This window comes from Onychostruthus taczanowskii, unplaced genomic scaffold (genome assembly GCF_017590055.1).
Source record: "Onychostruthus taczanowskii isolate IOZ18803 unplaced genomic scaffold, ASM1759005v1 scaffold5, whole genome shotgun sequence".
NCBI classification, from domain to species: Eukaryota; Metazoa; Chordata; class Aves; order Passeriformes; family Passeridae; genus Onychostruthus; species Onychostruthus taczanowskii.
The window spans coordinates 7,719,184-7,739,977 of NW_024502568.1; the positions used below are offsets into that span (position 1 = coordinate 7,719,184).

The 20,794-nt window shown below is 45.4% G+C and overlaps 1 protein-coding gene across 2 annotated transcripts in view; it reads right to left on the bottom strand.

The window, feature by feature from the left end:
• SH3PXD2A (SH3 and PX domains 2A) overlaps nt 1-20,794 on the bottom strand; it is a 247,844-nt gene that overhangs the window by 143,072 nt on the left and 83,978 nt on the right. For both annotated transcript variants that reach the window (XM_041415388.1, XM_041415386.1), the window contains exon 4: nt 5,990-6,066. In XM_041415388.1, coding sequence (XP_041271322.1) covers nt 5,990-6,066 — 77 coding nt within the window. The remainder of the gene's footprint in view (nt 1-5,989; nt 6,067-20,794) is intronic.

Below are 20,794 nucleotides of genomic sequence, written 5' to 3' on the forward strand. Positions count from 1 at the left end.
ACCCCAAAGGGCTCAGTCTTGCACAGTCAATGGGGCAAGAGCAAGCAGTGCAAATGATACGTATCATTACTAGAGAAACACAAACACCCGAGTTACACCCCTCACGGGGGGTCTCGGGCATCAGGGCCTTCCCAAAGAGTCCCCACTTCCCTACAGGTCACAGGTGCTCCCCCCTTCCCAAGAACCAGGCTCCAGATGTCAATAGTGAGCTGGAGCACAGACTGGGTTTTCAGTGATGGAGAATGCAAAGCTGCTGTGGAGATTTTTGTTCGCAAATCAAGGGAAGCTTTTGGAAATCTGAACCCCCTGAGTCCGTGGTTGGCTGCCTGGAAATCCCCAGCAGCACTGTGGTCCTGCTGAGCTGAAGGGAGATAACTGAAAAGCACCCCTCTGACTCCAGGCTTTTGCAGGGAATGGATAAAAATCAGCCAGTCATTTCCACACCCAGCCATCCACCTTCCCACCCTGGGGCAGGGCTGGCTCTTCTGCTTCTGAATCATCTCTCAGCATGCTGCAATTTCCAGCCTTATGCACAGAGATGGACTGAAATCCACCCCATAGTAACCTGCCATTGCATGCTTTTTGGTAGGCTCAGGTGTAAAGTCAAACCAGTCAATTTTTCCTTTTTTTTTTTTTTTTTTAAGGAACAAAACCCAAAGAAGTGGTAAGAAACTCTAAGAAATGGTAAAAAAAAAAGTGCAACCAAGGGTATAAAACCAATCAGGATCCTTCTCTTAAATTCTGAATAGCAGCAGAGAGAAGTGACACTGCTTAGCGAGACAAGTGTCTCTTCAGCAAATACACAACATTCACATGAACAAGTCAAAGCCAACATGATCCTGGTGAGCAAACAAAAAGTGCACTGAGGAGATCAGAGACACCACTGTCACCCTGCAAGGGGAAAATGCAAGCTTCTGGCATTTCCAGCAAGACAGTTCCAGGGCAGAGCTGCAACAGCCTGAAGGAAAGACTGCAGGGTCAAGGGAAGAAGTGTAAAGACAAAGAGGAACACAAAGGAGAGAAAGGACAGGGAGGTGACATTCTTCTGGGGATGTGGAAACCAGAGGTAAACACGCACAGCTACAAACAGCAAGCATCCAGGAACAGCAAGGAACTTGCACAGGAAAGGTGAGAGATAAAAAGAGCCAGCAAGCAGAACTCAGCCTTGCACAAATGTCGAGTGCTATCACTAATAGCATGTTTCCTTGCTTGGCATGCACAGGCAGATGTGCACTGCTCAGCCCTCGCGTGTGCCTCAGGAGACAGGCTTTTATGTGTCATTCCAGCCTGTAATCATGGCTGGCTCTATATTACAGCTTACAGCCTTGCAGAGCAGGTGACTCAAAAGGCTGTTGAAAAGCTGGAACACCAGGCAGGGTGTGAGCAGGCAGCCCTCGGCGCTGGGGATGGGCAGCTACCCTGAGAGCCCCTGTGGAAAGCTGCTGTGTGCCACACACAGCATTCAAAGGCAGCAGAGCACCAAGGGCAGGCAGAGGTCCATTGCTTAAGGTTACATGGACTGGAAATTGCTCCATGGGACTGTATCACAGCTCAAAGGCTTCATGGAATACATGATATAAAACCCTGCAGGCATTCCTAATGATGTGTTGAGGGCTGTGGGTTGCATTTTTGTAGATACATTTATAAAAAACTGATGTAGAGATGGGTATGTGTAGAGATGCATAGCATGTGTGTGTATGTGCACAGAATGGTATTCACCCCACTGAACTTCATGTGTCTTAAATGGGAGACTGGTCACACTTGTCTATCAACTTGTATCATTGCTAGAGAAAGAGCAGCATCTTCAGAGGGCGCTTTGTCTACCCCCTGCCATGGGTGTCTAGCTCTGGAAGGGGGGAATCATTGATTGTCTCCACACAGCCTCCAGAGACACTTCAGATGCACAGCTTTTAAATCCCTAATATCCAGTGGGTTTATTCCCAGCTCTGCATAAATACACAGTGCCAGTTCACAATACTGCACAGTTATGAGTCCCTTACTTTTCCTCTAATTGTTTATCATTTTCATTAACATTAGTCACTAGACCCAGATGTTTGGAAATGGTCATGAGTCCAGCCAGGGGGAAGGTGCAATTAAAATAATTTCTGAGAACAAAGAAATAAATTGTTTCATCTATATGAAAACACCTTCTGTTTTACTGAGAACCTCAAGGTTGAGCTAAAGCACTGAAATGGTGGATGGCAAACACTGACAGTCAGGCAGAGAAGTGGATGAAGAATGCATGGTGATGGTTCAGACTGGAGAAGAAGTGGGAATAAATAAAGAGCTGAGAAAAGGAGGAAAGAGGGTGCAGTTCTGAAAGTAACTGGAACATTGTAAGAGCTTCTGGCATGGAAGCACCATAACACAATGGAAAACAAGGCTCTGCTCCAGGTGCTGAGAAGAGTGTTGCAAAAAATTAACTCTCGTTACTGCAGCCAGTCTAAATGCATTGGGATTCTGAAACATGGATTAAAAATGTCAGCTCAAGTTTGAAGGTATTTCACTAACAAAAGATAAATTTTGAAAGTATTTCTGTTAAACTCCCATTCTTAACCAGGACTGCTATTCCATCTTCAACGAAACTAGCTTAATTGTACAACAGATACAGAGAGAAATGCCTGTGTACCTGTCTTGACAGGTTCAAGGATTAAACCCTGAAAAAGAGGCAGGACTGAGAGACCAAGAGGGAGGTAATTATATTTGTGAAGTATGGTCTCCAAAATAGTGAACATTAATAAAAGAATAACATTAATAAAAGTATTCCTGGCACTATGTGACTTGCTCATTTAATTTTTATTTAGGTGGTGTCCATCTGGGATATGGTGTCCAAAATAGTGAACATTCATAAAAGAATAACATTAATAAAAGTACTTCCTGGCACTATGTGACTTGCTCATTTAATTTTTATTTAGGTGGTGTCCATCTGGGTACTCAAGCCTCACTATAGACAAGCTCCTAAGCTTCTGCTTAAAACCATACCCAGCTTTATGGGACAGCATGAAGGCACGTGACAAATCCAGGTTTATGACAATGGGATGTTACATCTTAAGGTCTGCCCTGCACAAAGATGCTTCCCTCAATTAGGATCAGCACACACAAATATGGAAGTCAGCAAATTCTGGCCCGAGTTTTCCCAGAGGGCTGTGAAAGGACAGAGCGACAGTTTTGTGAGCCACTGACCAGAAAGGTCTTTCTTGAAGACAGGATGGTACACACACAGGACAAACACTCACCAGAGGTGTGTTTGAGAGATCAAAAGCCTCATAAATAAAATGCCCTTGGGAAGGGAGCTCTATGAAGTTGCTCTTTCTTTCACGTTGGCAAAAATTCCTAAATAAATTTAGAAAATCAGGCCCAACGAGCCCAGAAGACCTTAAATCACACTAAACTAATTCCAAGCCTACAGTTAAGAGGGAAATCATCCAGAGAGACTAATTCCAGTGGGCAGCACACATTTACTGGCAAAACACAGCTCGTTTGGTAACTCACTCAGGTTACCAGTAAGGACATCCAGACTCTGCACTTTCATGTTTACAGATGAGAAAACTCCTGGAAATCTTCCCATGTATCCCACTCCTCTAGTTTTCGTTGCAACTTCAAAGTTTCTTGCAGCCTTAGCAAAACCACTGGCCTAGTTACCTCTGTGATGGCATTTCTCTAAGCTGCTACAATGCACTGGGAATAACCCAGGCATGAGTGGTACAGAGGTCAAAGCCGTAGGGTCCAGAGGGATCATGCCCCTGATAGAGAATCTTCTGCAGACCTCCCCTTACTGCCAAGTATCCCCACAAACTCTAAGACAGCCTCTGCCTGTTCCTGGCACAGAAACCACAAACACTTCCACACATCAGGAGTGAGACCTGCTTCTCAGACATGCAAATTTCCACACTGACAGTCTGCAAAAACAAGACAACAAATGGTCAAACATTTGCATCCCCCATTTGTGCTTCAGCTTTCCAGGACAGGTGAAATGGACACAGAACTCTTACCTTGCAAAAAAAATTTGCCATTTGAACCTGCCTCCCCCTCTGCTGCCACACAGATTCCAGGGGATAGAGGTCTATTGTTCTGTTTATTCATTTTATCATCCCACATCACATTTATTCCATCAGCTTCACCCACATCATTCCAGCATAATTCTCTAATTTTTTCAAATTTTTCAGCCTACTCATTTGAGGAGTAACATGGGACATAAGCTTTGAACTCTTATAGAAGTAGGACTGAACTTGTCAAAATTATACTCTTGCTCTACAGTTCCATACAATTCTCTAAAGAGTCAGAACATCCACTGGAGAAGGGTAGAAAAGCAGAAAGTGGGTACAAAGGCAAATTAAATACAAATTACAGTAAACTGCAAACGAAATAAAAAGACACTACATCAGGCACAAGAAACATGTGCCAGAGACCACTGGAATAATATTCTGGAGAAGTCGCTGAAGGTTTGTGATACTCAGTGCTGAGAACCACTGTGGCTGCTACTGGAGACAGGAAACACTGGGCTGTGGGAAACTGGGCCAATCCAACACTGCAGGGTCTCTGCTCACAAAAGCAGCATCTATCAATACATGGATTAAGTAAACAGCTTGGCTTCAGGGACGTATCCAAGCATGTCCGAGCAGCAGCAGCAGATCTGAACCAAAGTGGAACCATTCTATGATTCTGTGACCTGAGCCAGACTTGTCCAAGAGAGAAAAAAGGAAATGAGGAAAGCAGGAATCACAGCACCACAGTGACAATGAATGTGCCATCAGCCACAAGACACCCCTTGGCCATGACCAGTGGAGCCCCAGCAGGCCTGGCTGGGTCAGGCCAGGTCTGTCTGGGACACAGACAATGGGGTCCCAGAGATCCAGCTGCCCCTGGTCACTGCTTTCACTGCTGGGTGACAAAGTCCCTGCTTTCCCCACCACGCATCTGCTGGGTGAACCCTGACATCAGCCAGCCCTGGCTGCTCCTGTCGCCGGCAGTTCCTGTCTGAAGGAGGACGGGTGCGGACCCACTGAGACCCTACTTATTTCAGAAAGAGCCATTTGGCTGCCAGCAGGAAGACAGTACACTAATTGTCACACAAGAAAGCCTGATCTCATGAGAGAAGACTTTAATTGCAGCTTCCTCACCCCGGGGGTGCAGATGGCATGGGTTTCACCGCCACCACCACCCCCAGCACGCCTCAGGCACTTTGGCAATCTGCTTCCAATTTTGGATGAGCAAATGTCTGACTGGAGAAGTTCTTGGGAATGCTTTTTACCCCCTCCACCTGCTCCTCTGACTTTCTAAAAATGGAAAGAAAACCTCAAGGGAAATAAGAGAGGAAGTCTGGGGTTTAAATAATGTGCTGACGGACTCGATACCTCTGCAAAAACTGGGAATCCTCCTTGCCTAAGCAAGTAGGACTTGCCTAAGCAAACGACTTTTATTCTACTGACAGAGAATTAATTATCATCAAATCATAAACTCTAGTTTAGAAAGAGAAGATTAGGTGGCTTAATACTCTTCTCAACAGAGTCAAGCTTTTCTGTCCAGCAACAAATTTCCAGGCTTTCACTCATGAGGAGAAGCACTCCTGGAAGACACAGGTCCTCCCTCACTGCTGCACCAGCCACTGCTGTCCCTCATGTGGCACCAGGGGACAGACAGGCAGACAACAGAAGAAAACACCACCTTAGTCGGGCCACTCTGCCTGCTCAACTCCTGAATCATCGAAGCTGATGCAGAAATAAAATCCACATTTAGGGCAGGCGAGGCTTAGAGCCTTTACTGACTAAACAAGGCACCAAACCAGTACATAAAGTTTGCCAGGGAAAATGCTGCGAGGACGCTGGGAGCAAACAGCAGCCTGTTTCCACCTGCCCTGTTAGTCATGGTGGTGTTTGGGAAGCACCATCCTTCCCTGTGATGGGTGTCAGCACTCTCCAGCAGGGAAATGCCAGCACAGGTGGAGCCCTGAGCCCCCAGGCGGGAGGGCTGTGCTCCCCAGAGCCCTTACCCTGCAGTACTCGTCGATGGGCTTCAGCCTCTTCACTGCTACATCTCGGACATGGCTCCTCCGGAACAGGATCTTGCCTGAGGAGAGAACACACGAAAGGGGAGGGTTAGGGGCATCACCTGCCATGTGGGACAGCACAGCAGCACCCAGCAGAGAGAGCTTCATCTCTGGCTCCAACCATGGCTGTCAGCATGAAACCTGGATGACTGCCACCACAGTCCTGCCTGTGTGAGCTTCCAGAAGGGGACCCAGGGACACATGGGACAGAGAGGGGTTTCTGATTTCACCCTGTAGGTAACACAAAAGGTTTTGGTTCCCTCGTAGTGATGGCACTATCCTGGAATGGACTGACACTGTGTTATGACTCGCTCCCAGTTCAGGATCACTTTGGCATGTCCATGCTGTCTGTGCAGGAAGCATCACGGGGCTCCATGTGGTCCCCACTCAGCTGCCTCCCACTGTGCATGCTCCTGCCCTTCCAGGCAGACAAACCACACACCCAGCTCACAAGCAAATACAAGACTATTGGTGACAGAGCCCTTATAAATCTACATGGAGAAACCAAATAACAGAAGAAAAATAAACAAACTCTTCTTTTTTAAACTAAAAGAAAAATAATAACCTCGACGTCCTTACTGGATGACATTTCTGCAAGCAGTTAAGATTAAATAAACAACCGGGTTTTGTGTGAAACTGATTGTAACAAAGTTTATCAAAATAATCTAGGAACTGAGTTTCCCCACACACAAGGATGTCATAGAGTTGGTATTTTTTTGGCTAGAAGGGATTATATCTTCATATCCTTTTTTGGTGGTTTTCTTCCCTTTTCCTTTTGTGCTGTATTTATTTTAATATAATCAGACAAGAATAAATTGTATGTTCTCCTTGTGGTAGAAGAAAACAGTATCTGCCAGCATTATTTAGACCATGAAATATCTGTAAAAAAACCACATCTATACTACACCCTGCTCCAAACTTCTTCCACCAACAGGCAAACAAGATACTCATCCATAGACTGTGAGATAAGAAACTGGACTAAGAAATCAAATCAGATCCAAAATCTGAATATGTGGCTTTGACTTCATCTGATTACACAATCTGAGAGGTTAATGAAAGGCAGATTTAGTCCAGTAGCAAAGGCTCTAAGCCTCCCCCAGACATTGCCCCTTTTGGTTGCCTTTTCTTCCATAGCTGCTAGTCTGGAAGGTGTTAAAGCCTTTTGTTTCAGACAGGAGAAAGTGATTTATCTTTATCCCCAATTCTGGCAACAAAACAGTTTGTGCTGTGAGTTAAAGCCATTTCCTGGTACCATCAGTTTCTCTCTCTGGGTTCCCTGTGGTTATCTCATTACTATGCTGATGTTGAGCCATCCCTGTAGGTTGTGATGCCTTGTGGTCACAGAAATCTTCAATGGGTGTCTGAGACATTGCATCATCTTGAGCAATTTAGTCAAATTGCATCAGCTTGAGCAATTTAGTCAAAAGCAGCTGGAGAAGGAAAGTGACCCTTCCATCCTCCTGCACTGACCCACTCTGGACACACTGAAAGATTCTTGCTTTCCTGCTTCTCTGTCTGGTAAATGGTGAGAATTACCTGCCTTGAGGATCACACTTATCGATAACTGCATAATGGCGGCAATAAACTGCTTTTTGGGGAAAAAAGGTAAAGAGGGAGGGAAAGAGGTAGGAGTAGCTACAGAGAAAGGAATAGTTCCTTTCTCAGTGCTCCAGAAATGCTGGTGTGGGAGATCTTGGTTGGTTGTTTTGTTTTTTTTGTTTTTTTTTTTTTTTTTTTTGCAACTTTTATAAATATACTGCAAAGAGAAAACGACATTTTGGAAACATTCTCACTTTCTGGTTTTCCTGTTTTCAGTTCAAGCCGTGAGTGAAAAGTTGAACGGGTGACCATATAAAAACATAAAGGAACCAAAGATTTAAACACATGAAAGCTCTCCTGTAAATGCAACTCAGCTTTTCTATAAGTAATAATAAAGAATGTTATATTAAACAGAGTACAAAAAAGACCCCAGGATATAATGAATCTTAATTCAGTCCTTAAATGGAGATGGAAAATATCAGGGCAACTGTGGTGTTAGGACAAAACAAAGCCCAGAAGGTGCTTCCATTTTAATCCCATCAGCAAAAAGAGCATTTTCCTTCTACTACTGGAAACTGGAAAAAGCTTGATGAAGCCAGTGGGAAAGATCTGTAGCTGCCCAGTCCAGTATGGCATTCAAAGCTGAGATCTGGAGAAGACTGGGTATTTTAGGGCACTATGGAGTGGCAGTCAACAAAGAAAAAACAGGAAGAAAACCAAGGACACCCTGCAAACATATCCAGTTCTGATGGGCAGCAAGGAGGGGACCCCCCCCACAAGTTCTGAAGGTCTTCAGGCAGAGAAGTCTCATTGGCAGAGTCACCTAAGGAGGGACAGCTTCCCAAGTGCCCAGCTTCTTCCCTTGTCTGGGAAGACAGCCCGTGCTGCTAGGGGCTCAGTCAAAGCCATCACAAACACCAGCAGGAACTGGTGGCAGAGCCAGTGCGAGTTGCTACTGCTCTCTCCAGCTCCCCCTTTGCTCCTGATCTTCCTCTGAAAGCAAGGGAGGTCCCACAGGACTGGAAAAGGAAGGGAATGTGAGAGACCTATGCTGTGCACTCTTTACCTTCTCCAAGTGAGTGCAGACCCCATCAAGGGAAAGCTTTGCCTAACAAGGGAGACAGGGCCACCATAAATCCAGGGAAGGCAGAGAGCTGGGCAGCAGGAGCACATCAGCCAGCAAGGAGCCTTCTGGATGGCACTGGAAGAGAGCATTTTGCCCAGCACCAACATCAAGTGGGAAAGTTCCAGGGTGGCTGGTAAATGCAGAACAGCCCAGACAATTTCCTCGCCAGGGTGGAGTAGTGGTTTATGTGCCACTTGGCTTTTCCTTTGGGAACATAAGGAAGGGATCTCTTCTCTGTGAGTACATAGAGCCCTGCTTCCTCTCTCCCGAATTTTACTGCAGCTCATTTAAGCCTCCTCAGGCACTACAGCCCCATTTTACAGAAGGATGAGTGGCTTTTGACCACGCTGCAGCCCAGCTAGGAAGTGAACAGGAAGTCTGTCTCCATTCAGATGGGAAGTCAAAGGTTACATGAGATGACGCTGCCTCATGCAAATATTTCATTCACTGGTGTGCCAGGCTTGGACAGGGCCGAGAGGTCTGGCACATGTCAGGAAGGGCTCTGAAGAGAGCAGCAATTGGAAAGAGACGTGGGAAAGACAGGGCTCCAGCCCTGCTGCTAATGCAGGATAACAGTATTTATTTTTATCATTTTTTCTTTAAAGAAAATATTATTCCTAGGAAATTAATATGAATAAGAAGCAAAGTATCAGGTTTAACATAGTAGAGGACATCTTAAACCATCCCTTCATCTCTGTGTGTGTGTATATGCGTGTATATATATATATATAAGAAGTCTTTAATTTCATGACCACACACTTCTTCGCTCATAAGATCTAAGTTTCCTCCTGTATACACAGTGGGTGCAGAAAGTGGGAATAATAAAGCTGTGCAGGAGATTTTCTATCTGGCAGCTGCTGATTCTGAAAGCTTAAATGTATCCTCAGAATATCACTTTATTCCTGCATCACCTCAGACCTGGAGTAACATAGACTTTTAACAAGTGCCACGAGGTCCAAGAACAAACTGGTTTAAATGCATCCAAACATTCTGGTTCTCCCATTAGCCCACAAGCCTGTGCTGAGTACACAGAAGGGTCCACAGCCTAATGGTTTGTAATAGCCAAGGATGCGGTTTGTACAGGGAAGAAGCCCAGCTCCTGGGGCTTGGTGACACTGTGGAGCATGTTTTTGAGGCAGGACAGCACCAGGCATCACCAGGCAAAGAAACACCACAAGTCCCTGAGGGGATCCCTAGCAGGAGAATCCTGTCTTTCCTCTTCAGGAAGGGGGACACATGGTACACAGACCCTACAATGACAGCAGATGCCAGCTGTCAGCAGCCACTGTCCTTGACTGGTGATTTGTAAGCTCTAAGTGTCTGAATCAAATCTCCAGATCACACCTTTCACTGCCAAGGAGAGGGGCTGCAAATCCAGGCCTTGAGACCTTCTAGGGATGCCTTTTGACATTCCTACCTTTGTGCCAGTGGCTCAGTCCCGAGCTGCCAGCTCTGCTTGGAGCTAGACGTGAGTGACAGCTGCTGCAGGGCCAGCAAGGAGCAGGGAAATTGTTTTTAGCTCCCTTCCAAATCTGACAGAGAACAGATTCATCTCTTGGACTTACTCTCTGATTGCTGAGCTCGAGTCTCATTTCCAGGTATGTCTGGGTGATGGATTGGCCTAAGGACACCAATTGTTTGATGCAAAGAGCCTCTGTCAGAGACTAAGAAGAGACCAAACACTATCAAAGGGATGATGGACAAATGCATACTGACATTTCATCTTGAATTTTAAGCACCATCACCACACTTCAGAATGTAGCACGTGAAGCAAGCCATATGATAAATATTCTACGGTGGACAGCCTGAAGACTAATGGGAGCATTTAAAGTACTCTAATGTCTCATCTGATTTACGTTTAAAAGAGACATATGCTGCCTTGACTCCAGAAGCTCCAGCTAGGGAGGTTCTGTCAGTTCTCTCTCCCAGGAGCAGGAAAGAGCTCCTGCTTCTGCCTCTTCGTGTTGTTCTTGTTACTGGGTCGTTGATTCTCTGCATTTTCTACCTGAAAACCTGGGAGGCATAAGGTCTGTATGTATTGCCAAGTTTAACCCAAGATCAACTTCTCAGAGGTACCTGGGAGATAAGGTCAGACTCTTCTTGCAGTTACACTGCATCAATAAACAAAAATAAAAAATTTAGCCCTTGTGTAGTTACAGATTTTCCTTTTGAGCTAAGAAGCTTCTTCCAGTGTAACTAAAACTTTTTTGCCATTCAAGTATTTTTATGAAGCCTTCTAATTCTTACACATGGCTGTTTTAATTATTTTTATACACCAAATAAGCACAGGCCTACAATCAAATATTACACAAATTCCCTTCAACCCATTTAGGCTGTGACATCCACCTCAGGGTCCTGCCAAAACTCTCAGGCACCTGACACACAATCTATCTCCCAAATGGGGCATTTAAACATGCACTGCCACCTTGCACTGGAAAACAGACAAATCAACAGCACAATGATATGGAATAGAACAAAAAATTATTTTTCCCATGGAAGTACGTGTGATTGTCAATCAGATGGCAATCTGATAGCAGCCAGAAGGGAGGTGTGTTCCTTACAAAATAATATCTTACTTTTAAATGGGGATTCCAGTTTCCATGGATTGTTTCACCCATGATTTCCTGGAGTCAGAAAGTCAGTGCCAGGGTCCTAACACTGATGGCATTTGCTCCTGACAAAGAAAGGGGAGGGAAATGATTCATAGTGTTTCCACCGGTGGGAGGGGGAAGGACTTTTTTAATAAGTAGAAACTCGTGACAGAGTCAAACTGTTGGCTGAACTTGTCTTGCCAAAGAGCCTCAGCTGATAAAGGCCTTTGCTAATCAGCAGGAATTACTATGGAAGGTGACAAGAGGTGATGGAGACAGATGGGGCAGCCAGGAAAGCCACACAAGCAATAACAATATTGCCCTGAGATGTGGGGGATGGTGGGGACGGTGTCCTCCTGCCCTTGGATCCTGTTTTTAATGTGCATAAGCTGCAATATTAAAGAAAATCACTGAGAAGCAATAAAGCATGGGAAGTAACATGGCTTGTATAAAGGAGTATCACCAGGAAGAGAAATCTTCCTCCATTAGAAGTGATAAGCAAAATATGCCCTTACATGAATAATTAGAAAGGGGAACCAAAGACAAGCAAGTGGCAAGGCTGGATTCCCTTCCAAAGAGCTCCTACCTCTGAACCTGGCTGTTCTGCAGTGTCTGGAGGATTGGCTGTTATCCTCCAGGGACAACAGCATCAGCTCCAGAATGCTTTGCTAGAACACACTTTGTGAATTGAAGCATCAGGCACAGCTGGAAGGAGAAAAGCCATGAGCACTGACACTGAAATTCAGGAGTGACAGAAAGGGGCCATGGAGTGCAAATCTCAAGCTATGTTTGTAGAATATTTTGCATAGGCCAAGAGCTACTTCATATTGCTCTGTGTCCTGCTGCTATCACCCAAACAATCCATTGCTGCTGCAATTTCCTCTTCAGATATCCCAGTTGCAAATCTCTCACCTCTTCAAAGAAAAGCAGGAACCATGGTGTAGACAAATGATACAGAGTTTGGTCTGGAAAGGGCAGGCAGAAGTTGCACAAAATTATCCTTTCAATTTTTTTATTGTGGGGCAGCTCCCTGTACATTGGTCTGTGAGCACCAGCAAACACAGAGATCCACCAGCACTTCACTTAAAACAACTTTACCACCAGAGCACAGTAAAGTAAAGCATCTACCTCACAGAAGATGATCTCAGTACAAGCACAAGTCCCCAGATCCCTTAAAACGAACTTCCCACTCTGTGGGTGGTTGTAAAATGTTGAAGTGTTGATTCAGTGGGTCAGGTCTTCAATTTGTGCAGTGAAATCAGTGCCGCCTCAAAATACACAGCTCAGCTTCTCCAAGGGGGAAAGTGAACCCGTGTGTAATTGCTGGTTGCAAGAGCTACATTACCCTGCAAACAGCCAAGAGCTCTTAATTGCAGAAAGCAGTCAGTGTGTCTGAGGGCAGAGGGAGGAGTGTGTTGACACCTGCAGCCAGCAACTAGCACACCCTCACCTGGAGGAACCAACACCATGATAATCCCCACTCCCACAGAGACAAGGAGCCCAAAGAGGGTCAGATTTTCAAAACACCTGAGAAAGGACGCCTTAGGAAACAGCAGGGCCCTCTCACACAGAGGATGCAGAGTGTCCTGCTCTTTGCATAATCTTTGCTACGCTGCGAGCGAAAGGCACAGAAAACCAGGAAAGCCTGTGCAGATCCAAAGCACCATCCTTGCCTATGCATACTTCTCCCTAAGATAAGAATCACATCCACTGCACTCTTTGTTTCATTTTGTTGAACATCCTCCAAAAAGATCCATTTCCCAAAACCCAGGACCAAGTCATTTAATGTGCAAAAACCCCGAGGATTAAATAATGATCAGACTATCCAGACCCTACACCAAGCTGAGAAACAGAGAAACATCAACCACTACATCTCATTGCTGAGATGGTTTTCCTCCTGTATCAGCTGGCGCCACTGTCCTGCTTCACCAAGGTAGTTAGTGGCTCCTAACCCATGATTTCCAAATCATTAGGGCTCCACAGTCAGCAGAGCTTTGTTCCAGAGTACCTTTCACTCCCTGGGCAGTGTTGCAATGATGTGGATCGCTGTACATTGGCCCAACAATTTTTGGAAGGAGCAGTTCCTGGTGAAAATTTGCTGGTGAAAATGGTTGTTTCATCTGAGCTACTTCACTGCCTGGCTCCCGAGAGGACAAGGAAAGAGCCTGTCAAATGCTTTTGTACCACCTAAGCATAAAAAAATACTCTTCCTAAAGGGTGAGGCCATGTCCCTGCCGCTACACCAACAAAAATTTTCCTCTACTCTTTCCAAACCCACATCAAGTTCCACCTTGCTCATTGGGGTCTGGTAAAGTCACCAGGTGTCTTCCTACTGACACTGAGTGGTATGGACCCTCAGGAAAGGACCATATGGTCCCACCTCAGTCTTTTAAAGCAGGAGCCTTAAGGAACAGAGCCCATTAAAACATTTACACTGTCTTATGAGACCTGTCATTCATGCAGGTGTGACATTAAGCCTGAGACACTGCCTCAGAGGCCCTGGGCTAGGACCAGCCTTGCCAACAGGGAGCCTTGGGGCTGCATCCACTGGGATAAGAGACCCTACAGCAGGGTCAGTGCAGGGAGATGGATGTGCACCACACCCCTGCCAAACTACACTGGAAAAGCACAGTAAGGTCCCAGCCACATCCTCTGGCGTGACGGGCAATAACAGTGCTTGGGAGACTCCACCCTTAAGCTGGTTGAGAACTGGAGCTGTGAATAAAATAATATTTGCACTCATACCACGTAGGTCAAAGTTATTATTACAGGGAGGTTGGCCATGCAATAATGCAGTGCCACAGCGTGTGCTCTTACAGGAACATTGCAAAATTGAGGGGTAGGGATGCAAACGTGGCTTCACAAGGTCACCAAACGAGCACACACTAATGAAAGCCATAGAGCCAGTCCCTAGATCCCTCTGCTGATCACACGTAGCATGAAAATACACCTACTTTGCTATCTAGGGGCAGAAAAATCTTCCTGTTCATTTACTTTAATTGAAAACAAATTCTAAATTTCTGCCACAAAAGAGGCAAAACTCTTTCCAGTGGAAGACCTTGATTAAGTCAGTTGCCAATTTACACATGTCCCATATTGTAGGTGAAATTCAGCAGTCAGATAGGCACTGCTTCACAGAGCAGCTGTGGTATTTGTAAGGCACCAATTAACACAGAAATTAAACAAAGAAACAATATGTCAGCAAACAAACTAGGTGTCTGTGCTTGCCAGAGGCTGGAACTCACCAGGCTAGGATTTTGGAGAGCTGTAGTAAGAAATTAAATCTCTGGTGCTTCACAAAACAGAGCACTGTTCTTGCTTCCTAAATCAAAGTGCTCTCCTGGAGTCCTCCAGGTAAAACTGCTGACTAGTTTTAAGCTGAATTTTCACTCGATGACAGCAGGTACAGAAGAAGCTGCTGAACAACAACCAGACCAAAAGTAGCTGGCCCTGGAGTCAAGAAGCTCATCTGCAGACCAAGACATCATCTCAAACCACAGATTTCATCCTCTGGTTCCAGACTCATCTCTTCAATATGTCTTACTTTTAAGTGTTATTAAGGCAATCTCTGGTAGAGATTTCCTCTCTGCCTGCTCTGATCCCTGATAAAGCTATTGCTGTTTCAAAGGCTCACAGGCATGCACTTTAAAGCAGGGATGACCAGTTTCTGTGCTTCAGGAGAAGGGAAATAGGCACACATTGGGGTTCTGACTGGTGCAGTCACCTTTGCACCAACCTGTGCCAACTTCAAAGCCAGACCTGCACCCCTTGCCCTGCCTCCTCTGAGCCTGCAGTGCAATAACCCACCTGGGATTTGTGCCCACGGGTATTGATTGGATCTGGCTGAGATGGAGATGATTTTCCCACAGCAGCAGAGTACAGTGCTGTGCTTTGTATCTGTAGCTAGAAAGGTGTTGATAACATCCCAGTGTTTTGGTGCTCCAGAAGCAGGGCCCACAAAACCTCACAGCTGTCTAACATTGCCATCACCACCACCAGAAGGCTGGGGTGGGCAAAACCTTGGGAGGGGACATAGCCAGGACAGCTATGACCCAAACTGACCAAAGGGATATTCCAAACTGTATGACATCAACTCAGCAGTCAGAGCTGAGAGAAAGGAGGAGAGAGGAGGAGCATTCAATATTTATGACACTTGTATTCCAGAGTAACCATTACACAAAATGAAGCTCCACTTCCAGGGAAGCGGCAAGACACGACCTTCTGATGGGAAGTAGAGAATAAATCTTTCATTTTCCTTTCCTTCCACATGTGACCTTTGCTTTCACTTTATCAAACTGCCTTTATCTTGACCCACAAGTTGTTTTTTCCCATCTTATTTCCCCCCTGCCTGTCCTGCTGAGAAGGAGAGTGATACAGCAGCTTTATGGGCTCCTGATGTCCAGCCAAGGTCAACCCACCACATCACATTGCCTGATGAAACAGCCTTTGGGTCAGGTCTGTGGCCAGGCCACCCAGAAGCACCTCCTCTCTAAACTCCTGACCACGAAGCCACCCCTAATGCCCCTGCCTCCCTGCTGATGCAGGGTCACCCACTCCTGTGGCAGGCAGTGGACACGATGGTCCGTGTGGCACCAACATGAGCCAGTGTGTGGTCACTCTGCTCCACCTCGGCTGCACGACTCGGAGCGCTACCACCAGCACTTATCACAGCTCAGCCGAAGCACAGGAACAGGGAAATGATTTTATAATTACTTATCTGATAACCAGCCTCCTTCACACCCAGCTCCTCCGTGCGTGAGCACGTCAGCTGCTCCCAGCTCAGGCCACTTAATGCAAACTGCACTCAAGTGTCACTTGGCACCAGCAGTGCCTGCTGCTGCCAGAAGACAGCGGAGGACAATCTGAAAAATTCCTCTCAGTTCCTCCACGTGCAAGTAACTGCAGTGTTAAGGCTGCAAGAGGACAGAGCTGCTGCCCTGCACCTCAGGATGCTGAGCAACCCCAGCTTTCCCTGGCTGCCTTCTCCTGGGTCCAGCAAGGTGCTTATGTGTGATCAAAGGAGGAAACAGCACTGTCAGATGTCAACAGCTTTGCCCACTACAGAATAAAAAGCCTCTTTCAGAGATTAATGCTCCGAGCAATTACTCACACCATGAAAGGAAAAGTGTCTTCGGCCAAGGTGACACCAGGACCCTAGGACCACGCACACTTTTGTTTCCCTTTCACAGTTAATACGGGCTTCTCCTTTCCCAGGGAGAAGAAAAAAAGGTGGACTGGAAACTAATGTTTTGCTATTTTTTTATTTTTAATGAGAATCACTTGGCCAGCAGCATGAAAACATGAAAACAACCCCAACTTTATTGCTAAATTAAAGCAAAAACACTAACATGAATAGGCACAGAAATCTGAATTAGGAATGTGAACTGGTAATTACCCTTTTGGGCCCTGATTAATTGCATTTGAAGCCACAGAGACACTGAGCCGCCAAACGGGACTGGCTGCTAACAAAATCCACCCCACAAACAAACCTGTCTTTCTCTCCCTGTGCCACCACACAGGAATGGCAGCTCCCCAAATGCTGTCTGCCTTTGTGTCCTGGTGTGCAGTGCTATTCAGGTCTGGATGGAGTTACAAAGTCACACTATTGGGCACCTCAGGTAACCCCTCTGAGGTGGTCCAGCCTGCAGACTTGTGGTCTCCCAGTAGAATGTCAAGAATGGACAGATGCCATCTCCTCCAGCTCTAGATGGAGGATCACTATCTGTGTGTTCAGCTCAATTCAAGGATGCAGCTCCACTAGTGGTTATTACACACCAAAAAGGGATGGAAGATTTAATCCACTTTGTTGCAGAGGTGTAGGAGTGCTGCATTTGGTTGAGAAAAAGGTCTCTGTAATCCAGCTCCCTCTCTACAAGATTGGACAGTAGAAGACAGGCAAGAACAGGGTACATGTAATGGGATCCTTCTCCTGATACACACTTTCTATTCCTGCACAGCAGAGCTCAGACCTTTTGGGAATTAGAAAATAACTTTTAGCAACCAATGTTGGCTTCATCCTACAGAAAGTGCCCTAGTGCATTTTTGAACCTACAGATTTTGTAGTCCCTACAGAGTGCTCTGGAAATGAATTTCATAATTTAATCACGCAGCTTGTGATTTCATACTTCCTTTTGCTCACTTGAAGCTTGCTTTTCAGATTTCAAAGGCTGCACCTGGTTTTTGCATTCTGAGAAATAAAATTAATCATGTTTTCCTCACTCCCAAATTTTTGGTGATTTCACGAACTTCTAGTCTATCCCAACCATCACACTGTTCAAGACTGAAGACTTTTAGTCTATTTACTCCTGTTCTACAAAAGCCAATACCCCTCTGTAATCACCTCTGTCATTCTTCTCAGCACCTTACTTTATTATGTACATTTTCTGAGAGGCAACACAGACCTACATACAGTATTCACAATGTGGGGAAATCTTGGATTTTCATAACTCTGGGTTTTCTTCCCCATTCTTTGCCTAATTCTTTTTAACACCACCTTTGGCTTTCTGACTGCTGCTGACTGTTGAGCTGCAGTTTTCAGGGAAACCCCCTCAGAGCTACAGAAATCTCCTTCCCAGATGCAATGATTCTTCTCCCCCAGCCCTCTCCACTGCTTTGTGATTACCACCACCAAACTGCCTTTTTACCATGTATATTATGAGACCCTCCCCCACTGCTTTTCAGTCAGCTCCAAATTTGAGTATCCTAAGTGAATTTCATGATCAGCCAAGTTAGTTATGCCACTAGCACCTCCTAGACCAGATCATTCAAGATTCCCTGCCAGTAAATCCATGTATCTTTTTGGACAGGAAGTTTTTAAGTCCTTATCCTCAGAGGATGCGCTGTTTTAAAATGTGGGCTCATTGACACCTATTAGCTTTCAATCCTCTATTTTAAAAACTCTTCTGTAAAATTTTTATTTCAAATGTCAGAAACCAAGGATTGCTGTTGATGTCCACAATGTCAGTGCACTAAATGAAGGCCCCAAACTGGCAGAAAATAACCTTGCAGACTATATCAGTCATACATCAAAAAACAAGAAAGGCTGCTAATATAATTATCTTCTTATTGCTATTTTGGGAGGCACAGTAGGTTTTGATGGATCTGGAAGTAATAGGATCTCTTAAGCCATAATTTACGAGCATGTCTGTCTTGAACAATTTTCCACATGGGAAATTAATCACATTCTGCCTAATGGGAGGAAAAATATCCCTTTGCAGTTTGAATTGGATTTGCCATGGTCAATTGGATCTGGGATTCTTCTTTATCCCTACTCACAATCTGAGGTGTAGTGTTGCCATCCAAGATTCACTGCGCTAGATTCCGCAGATGAAGGTATTTCACTGGTGGGTGATACTTGTATGCAATTCCCACAATGACATAGAGTCAAATATACCAGCATGGCACAGCCACAGAATGGGATTGTGGCAGGTGTCGGGAATTGTAGATAATTATTGCAGAAACTACATCCCTATAAATTTCAGTGGCAGCTGCTGTATAGTCCACACATACTTTGGTGTTAGTCCTGTGAAAAATAAGTAATTGGATGTAGGAAGCAGGCAGCACATATCCCTTCTCCAGCCAACACAGATCACCTGGACCCAGGTCAGGTGAAATGGCTCATCTGCCACTCAGGACAGCTCTCAGAGACTCAGCTCAAGACACCATGAACCCACATTCTGATCTGAATGTGTGAAACAAGTTTCCAAGTCACACAACTTCCTAAAAGAGTCAAGTCCGCAGATGTGTACCTGTGTCTCACGTACAACAGGAGTGAATTTAGCTGAGGCAATGGTTGCATACATGAAATCACAACACCAGAAGCTCCACTTGGCACAGAAGTGCAAGACCTCTCAGCAGAGTCACTGCCCATCCAAAGGCAACCCTGGGCACGAGGTGCTGGGAAATGACACGAGATGCTGCAAGACACTAAAAGCTGGTGCAGTGCTGCAGTTCTGAATGACCCAGGACAAAGTGCCAATGGCAGCTCAAGGACTCACAGATCTCATGTACCAGGTAGACATTTAGGCCTGCAGGTAAACTTCTGCAAGACACCACAAGGAATTGAAGGTTCATTGTGTGTCAGGCTAATGACTCGTCTGGAAGCTGGCTCCTCTTTGTACCTTCACTGGCAGTCAAGAATGAGCTGTCCAGAAACTGGGGCTGGCCTTCCCTAAAGCTTTTACTGAAATAATTTGCCAAACTTCAGGTTTAGATTTTAATCCCTCCCTGTCTCATCATCAAAAACCCACTGTGCAGAGCAGATGTCCTGGTGCCGATTCATCTCCACTTCTTGGAAAATCCCAATTTGTTTATGTGGAAATCCAGTGGAAAAGGGGTGAGAGAGAGACTCGGAAAAGGTGATGGAAAACAAACCAGGAAACTAACACATCAGCTGGCACTGAGATAAAGAAGGTGTTTCCAGGTAGCAGGAAAAGATCTGTGTCTCAGGAATCCCTTGACTTTGCCATTCAGAAGCAGAACACAGAGTTACTCAATATTTCTTTAAGGTTGAAAGACTAAAGGAAAACAGGATGGCTTAAAGTAAAAAAGGAGTAATCGTATGACTGGAAACTATGAATGCCCCTAGCCAAGCACCCAAAGGAACTGAGTAATGTTCATTAGTCAGTGACTTTATTGGTACTTGGGACTTTCGACTTCTGAGCAAGATTTAGACCAAGAAGATATTCTGGGGCATGCTACTCTATTTATGTTTGGGTGGAATTCAGTCTCACCCTGCATAATATTTTTCCATGCTGATTTAGGCAGAACCAGCCCTCACTTTTTCCCTGTGCAGGGTAAAAGTGGGTCTCTTTCTTGGGATCAACATGGTGGAAATGCCACTTCACAACCAGCAGCATGAGGGCAGAAGAGACAGCTGAAGAGGAGTGGTTTTCTTGCAAAGAATCAGAAGATATTTTCCAAAGTATTTATTCCCAGAGCAGAAACCCCTGGTCCCAGACACAGTACAAACACAAGACAGTCCCCAAGACCAATTTGTTCACAACCAAAATGCCACTATGGCTTTTGAACAAGTTAATAAATAGCAGGGAAGTGCCAAGCACCTGAACTAACACTGGGTACCAGTGCAAAACAAAGTGCAGGTCATACCACAAAATTACCTGACTGTGAGAAATACAGAGCATCAAAGGCTGCCTGCCCAGCAGCTTGGTGATGCTGTATTTGCCACAGCAATGGTGGGCCAGATTCAACTGCTACTAAGATCCTGTGAATGCAGGAATTGGTATGGAAAGAGAAGGAAAGTGGGACTGTGGAGACCAGCAGAGAAATTTCTCAGGCACCCAAAAGCCCACAGGATGCAGCAGAACCTTCCACTGCACTCATCCGCAAGACAGACAAAAGAGTATTTCCTGCTGAGTTACATAAAACCATGTGGCTGCAAATGGATTGGAAGATTGGGCTTTTTCCTTTAGACATGCAAGGAGGAAATAAAACTATTTCTTGCAATTACTACAATGATTGCTCTGTGACAGG